This window comes from Felis catus, chromosome A2, assembly GCF_018350175.1.
Source record: "Felis catus isolate Fca126 chromosome A2, F.catus_Fca126_mat1.0, whole genome shotgun sequence".
In the NCBI taxonomy this organism is placed as follows: Eukaryota; Metazoa; Chordata; class Mammalia; order Carnivora; family Felidae; genus Felis; species Felis catus.
In genome coordinates, this window is record NC_058369.1 from 156,306,949 (window position 1) to 156,319,461 (window position 12,513).

Genomic DNA, 12,513 nt, shown 5'->3' on the forward strand with positions numbered 1-12,513 from the left:
CTGGGGATCAGAGTAGGAAGGATGGGGGGAGGGAGGTTTGCAAGCCTGAGGAAGAAGGGTACATGCATTTCACATTCCTGAAGGTTGTGAGCCCACTGTTGGTGAACAGACTGTCTCCAAATGTATACTTTTGTCCACCTTCCTCTCTCCTCCCCTTCCTCCACCTCTTCCTCCTCCTCCTCCCTTCTTTTCTTGTTGTTGTGGTTATTACTAAGCACTTATTATAGGCCAGGCACTGGGCTGTGTCCTTTTTTCCATTTTTCCTGCTGTGTGCTCAGTTTTTCCTCTTTATTTCCCCCTTTCCTCCATCCATCTGACCATGTGTCCACCAGTAACTATTTACGGAACATCTATTATAATGTAAGAATAGTATTTTGGTCATGCAGTAGGGTGTCTAAGGGAAAAAGAAGTCCTGATCTCTTGGCATCTATGGGAAAACATCACAGAAGGGCAAATGGCGCCAGTTAAATAGGGGATATTGAGTCATCAAAACATAGAGGACACTTTTCTAAGAGGCTGTGTCCTTTCCACTCCACTTGCCCACCTGTCCCTGCATTTTGCATCGACGTCTAGGTTGGACTCGAGCATCGGACCCCTCCTGTTTGCTGATCAGTTCCTGCAGTTCTCCACCCGACTGCCCAGTCCTAATGTGTATGGTCTGGGAGAACATGTGCACCGACAGTACCGGCATGACATGAATTGGAAGACCTGGTCCATGTTTGCCAGGGACACAATCCCCAATGGGGTAAGCTCTCAGGATGGCCCCCTCTGCACTGAAGGTCATAGACTCATCCTTGACAGTCACTGCTAGCAGTGTAGGATGATAGTTGAGTGAGACTCTGGGGTGAGGCTGTTGAGGTTTGCATTTTGACACTGCCTGCCACTCACCAATTACGTGATTCCGGGCAAGTTACCTGTACGGGTCCTCAGTTTCTCATCTATAAAATGGGGGAATATACTCCCCTCATAGGGTTGTGATAGGAATTAAAGGAATTTATAGATACAGAATCTCTAGAACAGTCTGGATAAAGGAGATCATTGAAATGATTAAGTGATTCTTGCTATATAGCATCTCTATTTACCGAAAGAACTCTAAAAACATACGTCTAATTTATTCCATTTAACAGGTGAGAAACTGAGGCTCAGAAATAGCCCAATGTTTAAAAAAAAGTTTGAAGTAACAAAAATAGGATCTCATCCCTGGCCCGTCTAATGGAAAGCCCATGCCCTTGTTCTACCACATGCCTATCAGAAGGACAGAAAAGGTGATGAGTCAAAGCAGCTCATCCATCTGTGAATGACTGGTGATGGTTATCTGATGAAGACCCTCAGATCCTTGCTACTCAAATGGGCATCACCATGTGAGAAATGTGGGCTCTAAGTTCCCTCTTCCATCTATTGAATTAGAATCTGCATTTAGGCGTAACTGGGTGGCTCAGTTGGTTGAGCATCTGACTCTTGATTTAGGCTCAGGTCATGACCCCAGAGTCATGGGATCGAGCCCTGTGTTGGTCTCTGTGCTGAGTGTGGAGCCTGCTTTGGATTCTCTTTCTTCCTCTCTCCCTCTTCCCCCTCCCCTGCATGTGCACTCTCTCTACCTCTCTCTAAAAAACAAAAAACAAGAAACAAAAAACTGCATTTAACATTCATATATAATTTCTTTCAATTTTTTTAATGTTTATTTTTGAGAGAGAGAGAAAGAGCACAAGCTGGGGAGGGGCAGAGAGAGAGAGAAAGAGAGAGACATGGAATCCAAAGCAGGCTCCAGGCTCTGAGCGTCAGCACAGAGCCCAATGCAGGGCTCAAACTCACAAACCACGAGATCATGACCTGAACCAAAGTTGGACACTTAACTGACTGAGCCACCCAGGTGCCCCCAATGTAATTTCTAATGCATACCAAGTTTTGAGAACTGCTTTTCTAGAGCAGTGATTTCAAGCATGACTACACACTGGAATCACCTGGAGACATTTAACAAACTCTCCACCCACAGTAACTCTGTTTTCACTGGACTAGGATGCAGCCCAGGTTGAGAACTACTGTTCTAAAGTCTTAGAAAATCAGCTTAAGTTTTCAAGTCTACTGTTCTGAAGACTGGAAGACCAGTTATCTTGAGTAGAGCTTGATCTAGTTGCACGTTAGAAAGATGTTTGATTCATATTAAGGCTTGATGGAGCTTTTGCAGATGTGGTTAGGTTAAGCCTCTTTGACAGAAGAGACCTTTTGAACTACAGCTTCCAAATTCTTGTTCTCCCACATTTTAACAGATATCACAGGCTTTCACATTTCTACTAGGTAAATGGTCATAGCTGGCTCATTCAATAAAAGAACTATAATTCACTTGGCTGACATCAACTAAATGTAGACTTGATATTTTATTTTATTATTATTATTATTTTAATCTTTATTTATTTGTGTGTGAGAGAGAAACAGAGCATTAGTGGGGAGGGGCAGAGAGAGTGGGAGACACAGAATTGGAAGCAGGATCCAGGCTCTGAGATGTCAGCACAGAGCCTAATGTGGGACTTGAACTCGTGACTGTGCGATCATGACCTGAGTGGAAGTTGAATGCTCAGCCGACTGAGCCACCCAAGCACCCCTGAACTTGATATTTTAAAGATTTATTTGTTGGGGTGCCTGGGTGGTTGTGAGTTCGAGCCCCGCATCAGGCTCTGTGCTGACAGCTCAGAGCCTGGAGCCTACTTCAGATTCTGTGTCTCCCCCTGTCTCTACCCGTCCTCTGCTCACGCTCTGTGTCTCTCTGTCTCTCAATAATAAATAAACGTTAAAAAAAACAAAAATTTTAAAAAAAGATTTGTCTCTTCTTTGACCATGAGGTCCCTGTCAATTACTCACATGATTAACACTGATTTCTTAGGTCATTTCCAGCCATTTGCGGTTTAGATTGTTAGATGGCAAATTTTTTATTTTTCATTTTCTTTCTGCAGGATGGAACTAACTTGTATGGCACACAGACATTCTTCCTGTGTCTTGAAGATGCCAGCGGATTGTCCTTTGGACTGTTTCTGATGAATAGCAATGCCATGGGTAAAAAACTAAGGGAATATTCATGAAAAAATGCGTAAGAGCAATTTTCAGGCCTGTGATAAGAGCAGGGGAGCCCTTTAGGAATGGCTGAACCACAGCTCAGGGGCTATGTTCTCTGATCGTCTCTTCCCTACTTCATTACCGGTTGTTGTATGGTAGCCACGAATAAGGCTTTCTCTCCTAGCTTGTGATTTTCCTGAATCTGGTTGCCTCTTTTGGAATATTTTTCTATTATAGAGTTAGAACAACTAAGCCTATTATTCTATAATCTACTCAGAGGCAGTTTCTACCAATTTGTTCTTTTTCCTTCTTTAGACTTCCATCCTGTATAGTGGTTGATATAAACTCTGGTAGGAAACAGCCAATTGCCCTGGGCCTACGATGACAGTAGCAGGGCCTAACCAGGGAGCTACAACTGAGCAGTGAATATTTCATTTAGATAATACAAAGATAGCAAGGTGAAGTGGAGTGGCAAGGTCATCCACAGTAAGATCAGTTTGTTTAAGAAAAAACATTGTAACATCATAGGACTCCAAGAAGTCTGCTAGCTTCCCCATCTTTAAAGGTTTAGACTGGATCATTGGTTCCCAACTTTTTTTTCTGCTTGTACCAGTAACAGTGGATCTCAGAGGTCATGAATCAATCACTACATGGGAAGAGGAGATATGTTAGAATTTTCCAGGGTTGATTGTATTGATCCCTACCCTCTTCTCAACTGAATCAATGGACTGGATAAGAGCTGCTCAAAGCATGGCCCACCGCTCATTCACAAACTGAGTCTAGAAATGGAAAGTAAACATTGCTGTAGCATCCAAGGGCATGCATGAACCCATTCCTGTTAATTTTCACGCTATTTTACAAAAGCATCAGGTTGCAAAGAATTGCAAATAAAAAGTAAAGCTCTGATCCTTTACTACCGATTGTTTGAGACCCACTCTAGGTGACCTAACATGATTCTAAGATACCTAATAGTCTAAGAATAGACTGAGTTAGTGCAGGGATTGTACAATTATTTCAGGGTGTTGAAAGGAACTAGAAAACAAGTTGAGTGAGGCTTAAAGGGAAAGGCCCCAGGATCCTAGATATTCCATGTGAGTTATTCTTGTGACCTAAGAGTACACTTCAGTAGATCTTGAATGTTTTTATTCCTTTATTCCTAAATGCAAACCAAGGCTATGGGGAGACTTCACCTCTGAGAACAGTGACTGGGGCTTAGAGGGATTTTGAATTTATAATATAATCTCTGACTTTTTTTTTTTTAACTTGGCTTTTGCTTGATGTGAGATTAACTGAGGCTAGTACCTCAGTGTATCTAATTGGGTTCCATAGCTGCAGTGATGATGGGGCATGGGGTGGGAGCAATGTGTTTTGTAGCTGTGAATGTCAGAGAAGAAAAACTTGTCCTCTTGCCCTCATCAGTGTGGTATTTGGGGGCCTGTGAATCAAACTGACAAGAGATGGGCTAGCAAGAGAAAAGACAGTTTATTTATATGTGTAACATGGGAATACAGAAGAATGCTCAGCCAAGAGTAACTCAGGGGGGTGTTTAGAACTTGGGGCTTATATTCCACCCTGATACATAAATGGGAGGGGAAGAAAGGACACTTATGAAAAACCAAAGGACTTTTTGGAAAGATAATGAGCCCTTAGTGGGAAGATAGAATATTCTTGTGACGATGTCTGCTTGGGTGTGGTGCCGAAGTTTTGTCTCTCCAGGGGTGGGAATTTATGACAAGCGAGTTATTCTGGAAGCCCTGCTTTTTGGTTGATAAGGGATTTCGGAAACTCAAATGTTTTCAGCTTGAAATAACTTCTGTGCTACAGTGGCTTATCTGGACCCCTTCAAGAAATTGATTGCTTTTTCATGAAAGCCTGAATCCTGACATAGGGAGTGAAGACACTCTAATCACCAATTATTGAGATCTGTTCTCAGAACAAATGCGTTGCCTTTCCCGTGCTGTGAGGGCAGACTCGATCAGCAGAAATGTGCCTCTTTGTATACAAAATTTGAGGCACTGGATTCACTTTATTAATATTCAGATGATTGAGGATCCTGCAGTCTAAAACTTTGTAATTAAAACTAGAGTAAATTCTAATATTTATTTTTTTCGCTTTTAATCTTGCAAGAGGTTACCCTCCAGCCCGCCCCAGCTGTCACTTACCGCACCATTGGAGGCATCCTCGACTTCTATGTGTTTTTGGGAAATACTCCAGAGCAAGTTGTTCAAGAATATCTAGAGGTAAACTTATGATATCATGATTATGACTGAGGGAATAAATCCTAAATAGTACAAAGAAAAGTAAATTTAATAGGCAAGCACGAGTCACAAAAAATCTGCTATTATAAGTCGCTGCTGTAAATCTGAAACTACAAATTGACCCTACCTTCAATGATTTATAAAAGGGGCTAGGAAAATAGACTAATATTCTAACATTAGGAAATGGTATCTTGGGAAATGGAATACGTCTTATGCCACCCAATCAATGCTTACAAAGTTTTGTTTAAAATAGAGTATCTGTGGGGTGCCTGGGTGGCTCAGTCAGTTAAGCACCTGACTCTTGATCTTGGCTCAGGTCATGATCTCATGGTGGTGAGATTGAGTTGGGCATTGGGCTCCCCACTAGGCATGAAGACTACTTGGGATTCTCTCTCTCCCTCTCTTGCTGCCCCTCTCTTGTTCCTGCACTTGCTCTCTCTCTCTCTCAAAATAAATAAAACTTTAAAAAAATAGAGTATTTGCTAACTTTTATTTCACATACTTCTATCAGCTCATTGGACGGCCAGCCCTTCCCTCATACTGGGCACTTGGATTTCATCTCAGTCGGTATGATTATGGAACCCTACAGAACATGAGAGAAGTCGTGGAGAGAAACCGTGCCGCACAGCTCCCTTATGTAAGTAAGGCTTTAAACATCTTCCAGTAATAAAGGAATTCCCTTGGGGAATAAACAAAACTGTTTATACTGTCTCCCCTTGGATTTTTTTTTAAATATACAATACAAAGATTTTTATATATTCAGGAGGCTAGACATTTTGTTGGGCTAGCCATTCCTTTAAGGAACTAGTTCTTTTTAGTAGGAAATAGTAGAGACCACAATTTTGGAGTTAGGAGGCAATATGTTTGTCTTTGTTTTTCTTTAAAATTTTTTTTTGATGTTTATTTATATTTGAGAGAGAGAGAGAGAGAGTGCGAGCTGGGGAGGGGGAGAGAGAGAGGGAGACACAGAATCTGAAGCAGGCTCCAGGCTCCGAGCTGTCAGCACAGAGCCTGATGTGGGGGGCTCGAACTCACAAACCATGAGATCGTGACCTGAGCCGAAGTCAGATGCTTAACCAACTGAGCCACCCAGGCACCCCAGTCTCTGTTTTTCTTATAACATTTTATTAGCAAAACTTTCTTATGCTTACTCTATTGACTACATTTATAGAATGTGTTTTTATTTAAATTCTCAAAGGATTTCTTTCCCTAGTTTAAGTGAGCAAAAGTGCATAGTACATACACATGATAATAGCATATTTTAATATTTTGGGTGGTCACATCTGAATGTATCTGGTATATCATGGAGAGTGAGGTTTTTCAAGAGTGAGGTTTTGCAATGGGAAAAACCCAGTAGTGCCTGGAATAACACTCCTCTCTCCCCAACCCCAGATACATACGTCCTAAAGCAAGAGTCCATTTCATTCCGGGCTCCACTATTTTCATACAGGCCAAATTAGGAAAAAATAGGTGCCAAAGAAAACTTGAATTATGAGAGAAGCAATGAAACAAAATGTGGGGCAGTACAATGTGGGAGACATGGGACAGACAGCTCCTTCTTCCCCCTTGTCTTGTGGATGGCGTAGGATTTAGGTATGGATATGTTTTTGATAGCCTTAGTGATTTGTTGTAATTGTTGTGGCTTGTTTGTTAGAATGGCTTTTAAGGCCAGAGGGCCAGGCAGCAAGGTCAGATGATACAGTTAACCTGATTCCAGGGGTGGGAGTCAGGTCTTAGGGAAAACAATGGGTCCTCTGTTTTTGAAATTACTATTGGAGCAAAAGCACCTAGATGCCAGGGACCGATCCAGAACCCTGTGCAGGGCACAGCACAGAGTGTGTATTGTGGATAATAACAATGATAATAGGACTGAGTCATTCGAACAGGGAAATTCCTGAGCACAAGGTTGTGGACTTTGTGTATTCTTTCAGGATGTTCAGCATGCTGATATTGATTATATGGACGAGAGGAAGGACTTCACTTATGACCCAGTAAATTTTAAAGGCTTCCCTGAGTTTGTTAAGGAGTTACACAATAACGGACAGAAATTGGTCGTCATTGTGGTACGTGCCACCCTCTTTGTCCTCCAGGTCAGGTGCTTGCTCTTCCTTGTCATTACATCCACCTCCCTCTCCACCGCCCCCCCCCCGCCCCAATTCCCAACCTCCTTTCTGTGCCTCAAGCTTGAAGCTGGGTCCTTCACTGTATTTTTCCTCGTCTTAGGATCCAGCCATCTCCAACAACTCTTCCCCAAGCAACCCCTATGGCCCGTATGACAGGGGTTCAGATGCGAAGATATGGGTGAATGTTTCAGATGGGGTGACTCCGCTCATTGGGGAGGTAATTGAAAGGGGGATATGGGGGCTGGTGCTGGCACAGGGGCTGTGGCAGTGTGTGTGTGTGTGTGTGTGTGTGTGTGTGTGTGTGTGTAGTTGTCTTGTTGGATACTTTCAGATGCCTTATACACATGGTGGGGATAAACTTGCCCCTGTCGTCTCATCCCCAGACACCTACCAGCCATCTCACTCATGCATTCCCCTCACAGCCAAGTCCCTTTAAACAATAGCCTGCACACTGAATACCCTGTCCTCACCCTCACGCCCCTTCCCTCTCCAGCTGACTGTAGGTGGCTGTCCTCCCCTCCATGTCACTGGTGCTGCCCTGATGGATACCACCACATACCTCCTAACTGCCAGATCCAAAGGAACCATTTCATTCCACTTTGTACTCTGTTTCTTTGTAGTATTTCACCAGTTTGACTACCTCTGCCTCAAACTTTTACTCGTCCATGTTTTCACAAGGGTGTTATCTGTTGGTTCAATTCTTTTCTTTTTTTTTTATTTTAGAGAGAGAATGTGAGTGAGAGCATGGGAGAGAGAGAATCTTTTTTTTTTTCAATTATTCTAAAGTTTATTTATTTTGAGAGAGAGAGAGAGAGAGAGAGAGAGAGAGAGAGAGAGAGAGTGAGAGAGAGCACATGAGCAGGGGAGAGGCAGAGACAGGGAGAGAAAGAATCCCAGGCAGGCTTCTTGCTGCCAGCATGGAGCCCAATACAGGGCTTGAACACACAAACTGTGAAATCATGACCTGAACCAAAATCAGGAGTCAGATGCTCAACTAACTAAGCCACCCAGGACCACCTCCCTCCCCCACCCCCCTCCCGAGAGAAAGAATCTTGAACAGGTGTCACACTCAGTGTGGAGCCCGATGCATAGATCATGACTCTGGGATCATGACCTGGGCCGAAATCAAGAGTTGGATGCTCAACCACTGAGCCACCCGGGTGCCCCTCTGCTGGGTCACTTTGTTTTTGTTTTTGTTTTTCCTGCCGGTTCTCTTCTACTGCTTCTGTTGACCCTGTGTCCGAGAGAAAGCAGATAGCAGGGAATACAGAAGAGGAACCGATGCTGCAAACCCACAACTTGTAACAGCTCAGTTGACATTTCAATGGGACTCTCCCACATTTACCAACCTGGGCCTGGGCCTAGACAAAGTGAGTGGGAACTGTGAAGCAGAGGTCAGAGGTGAAGATTAATGAGATAGATGATGCTGGGTCCATGGATTCAATCATTTAGGTTTTAACCATTTTTTATTATTTATCTATTTATTTAATTATAATTTTTTAATTCTTATTTATTTTTGAGAGAGACTGAGAGTGTGTGAGTGGAGGAGGGACAGAGAGAGACACACAAAATCTGAAGCAGGCTCCAGGCTCTGAGCTGTCAGCACAGAGCCCAGTGTGGGGCTTGAGCCAAAAACTGCAAGATCATGACCTGAGCCAAAGTCAGACACTTAACCGACCGAGCCACCGAGGCGCCCCAAGGGCTTAACCATTTTTTAAAATGTGTTTTTCCACAAGTGACCAATCACATCCTCCTGATGTTTACTCTAAGTATCCAGAGTGCTTCACATTCCTAACTGGAAAGAATCTGTACCTGGACACCGTGATTGCCATGACCACATTAGGAATCTCTGCAAAGTGCTCTATTTTACTCTATATTCATTTAATTGACTCTGATCAATGTTTTTCTTTTTCTCCTCTAGGTCTGGCCTGGAAAAACTGTGTTTCCTGATTATACCAACCCCAACTGTGCTGTTTGGTGGGCAAAGGAATTTGAGCTTTTCTACAAGCAAGTGGAGTTTGACGGAATCTGGATTGTGAGTTCTTAATATTTTGAATATTTGGTGACTAATGTTCACACGGCATGTGTCTATATCATTGAGTCAAGGAACATACTGGGAATAGGAAGAAAGGAAAGCACATATGGCAATAATTCTAATATTCCCAATCCCAGTATGTAAATAATCTTACCAAAACATGTAGCTTAGGACCTAAATCAGATCATTAGATCTGGAAGTAAACTCAGAAATTTGTTTTTTATTTTCTGAATCCAGCTCTTCTTTTAAAAAGGAATGAGCTGAATGAAGTAAAAATAGGTCATAGATGCCTTACGTTGTCACAAAGTACACAGATTGTTTGATTGCCAGTTCGGGGCTCTTTCATTTGGACACGTTGGACAAATTGGCCAGAACCAAGGTACCCAGGTGCATGACCAAACTATGGCTGTGGTAAGGACAAATGTCATGTATAATACCAAAGGAAACCAAACGCAAAGCAGCAGATGCTCAGCAAAACTGGGGGAGCTCTAGAGCTAAACTTTTTTCTATTTAGAAAATTCTATTTAGAAAATTCCAACAATACAGAATGCTAAAAAGATGACAGCAAAAACCCTCTAAGATGTTGTCAGCCAAAGACATCTATCATCGACATTTTGGTGTGCGTCTTCCCGGACCACTCACTTGCCCATCTGTTGGCACAGGCTCGCCCCCTCACTGTCTCCAAATAGGTATTTGTGTGTGTGTGTGTGTGTGTGTGTGTGTGTGTGTGTGTGTGTGCGTATTGATACGTGTGTGCATTTGTAACTATATTTGGATATATAGAGAATATGTAAGTTGATATATATGGAACCATATAAATTGAAATCTTTTTTTGCCTAATGTTTTTGGAAATTTTTCATTTTTTTTTGTAATTATAGACATACAGCATTTTGAAGGGATGTTGAGAACCTTCCCTGTGAAGCCTTCAATGGGTAGAGAAGACAGGATCATCTATTTCCCTCCATGTGCATAAGAACCTCTTCAAAGACAAAATATCTGGAATCATTTCTCTGAATCCTCAAAAAAAGGGGAAGGCAAACATCAGTACAACATAGTTACTTTTCCTTAGTGGTAGTTTTGTTCTTTGTTTTGTAGGATATGAATGAAGTTTCCAACTTCGTTGATGGTTCTGTTTCAGGATGTTCCACGAGCAACCTAAATTACCCCCCATTCACTCCCAGTAAGTCTTGGTGGTAGTGTGATTAAAGTGGCGATGCATAGTTGGCATTTTTAATTCATAAGGATAGATATGAACAGCCTGGAAAGGGAGTTTGGACATAAATCTGCATAGGCAGGGGCTAATGTGGGTAATATATACAGGAAATTAGGAAAGAAAAATTGAAGCACTCCATGCTTTCCTGAATAAGGTATAAATTTGAAGGGGGCCATCTAGTCTTTCCACCTACAGTCTGAGCTGTTTCTAGGGGAAGGTCAAGAGAAGATACAGTGCAGAAGCCAGAGGCTAGTGGTTAGTTTGTGTTGCTCTCGAGTGCATACGCCCGAAGGTCATCAGGACTTAGCACAGAGAGACCAGGTAACCGGGCTTGGTCTGTGGATGGCAGTGAAGCTTGGTGACTTCAAGAGTGTGAAGAACAGACATGAACTATAAGGATGAAAAAAAGCCAGAACCCATGGCCTTGAAGGTCAAAGTCAGAGTCAGTGAATATGATGCTGGTGAGCTCTGATGGAACTTTGAACAACACCATTGCTCAGGGTATGGCCCCAGAATTATGGCATTTATCATAGTTTGAAGAAAGCTAGAGGCTCACAGACACATTTCATCTTGATTAAGGGAAGAATGACTTAAAGGGAAGACACTAGCATTATTTAAATGACTTATTTTAATGACTTAAATATTTAATGACTTAAATGACTTATTTAGCATTATTTAAATGACTTATTTAAATGACTTAAATAAGAATGACTTAAAGGGAAGACACTAGCATTATAGTGTCTTAGGAATACTTCCAATCTGGCAAGAAAATGGGAAAATGGGGGTATCTGGGTGACTCAGTCGGTTGCGTGACTGACTCTTGATTTCGGCTTAGGTTGTGATCTCATTGTCATGAGATCAAGTTCTGAGCTGGGTGTAGAGTCTGCCTAAGATTCTCTCTCCCCCTCTCTCTTTGCCCCTCCCCAGCTCTCTCTCTCGCTCTCTCTCTCTCTCTTTCAAAAAAAGAAAAAAGAAAAAGAAAAGGAAAAAAATAGGAAATTGGGGCAGATGGGCCAGGAACTTGGGTGGGGGAGCTACAGAGTTAGCACTTCATTCTTTTGGTGACAGAAACTATTTATGTTTTAGTCTAAGGGAAATATGATAATCAAATGGTTTTGGAAATATTAACCTGACATTAGTATGAGTATGAATTAGAAGATCAGTCGATCGGAAGTCAATAAGCTATTAAGAAACCATTGCAGTAGTTAAGATGCAAAGGTAATTTGGATCAGAGTCAGAATGGTACAATGGGAGCAGAAAAGAATGGGTGCACGAAAGAGATTGGGGAGTCAGCCTTTATACTATCGTGTCTGAAGACAAAGGGGGAACAATGAATTTACTCTTTCATCCAATATTTCTGTTCTCGAACCACATAATTTGGCTCAGTTTGAAGAATTCAGATTCAGTCTCAAATCTAATTGAATCCTCTGGCTTCCAGATGCCTGCCTGTAGTCACATGAGCACCCGGGGTGGAAGAATGTGCACGGGTCGGCACAATTTATTTATATATCAGAGAAACTACTGCAAATGTATAACCCTCTGGTAGTGAGGAAGCGGTGTGATCATTTACAGGATGGCCACAATAAGCCCCGCCCAGAGTGCCACCGTTTCAGGTTCTGCAGTAGTCAAGGAGCAGGGAACGTGCATCTCAGGCTCTCATTGACTGCTCCCTCTTTTGCCCCAGGAATCCTGGATGGGTACCTGTTCTGCAGGAGCCTCTGCATGGATGCTGTGCAGCACTGGGGCAAGCAGTACGATGTCCACAATCTGTACGGCTACTCCATGGCGATTGCCACCACGCAGTAAGGCCCCTGTTGCTACAAATCAATACACCAT

General features: G+C 42.5%; 1 protein-coding gene across 10 annotated transcripts in view; it reads left to right on the top strand.

Moving 5' to 3' along the window:
- Positions 1–12,513, top strand: part of MGAM (maltase-glucoamylase) — a 230,085-nt gene that overhangs the window by 167,808 nt on the left and 49,764 nt on the right. For all 10 annotated transcript variants that reach the window (XM_045052868.1, XM_045052869.1, XM_045052867.1 and 7 more), the window contains 9 exons: positions 574–745; positions 2,949–3,048; positions 5,176–5,288; positions 5,818–5,943; positions 7,238–7,369; positions 7,530–7,646; positions 9,351–9,464; positions 10,560–10,644; positions 12,362–12,479. In XM_045052868.1, the coding sequence (XP_044908803.1) occupies positions 574–745; positions 2,949–3,048; positions 5,176–5,288; positions 5,818–5,943; positions 7,238–7,369; positions 7,530–7,646; positions 9,351–9,464; positions 10,560–10,644; positions 12,362–12,479 (1,077 nt within the window). The remainder of the gene's footprint in view (positions 1–573; positions 746–2,948; positions 3,049–5,175; positions 5,289–5,817; positions 5,944–7,237; positions 7,370–7,529; positions 7,647–9,350; positions 9,465–10,559; positions 10,645–12,361; positions 12,480–12,513) is intronic.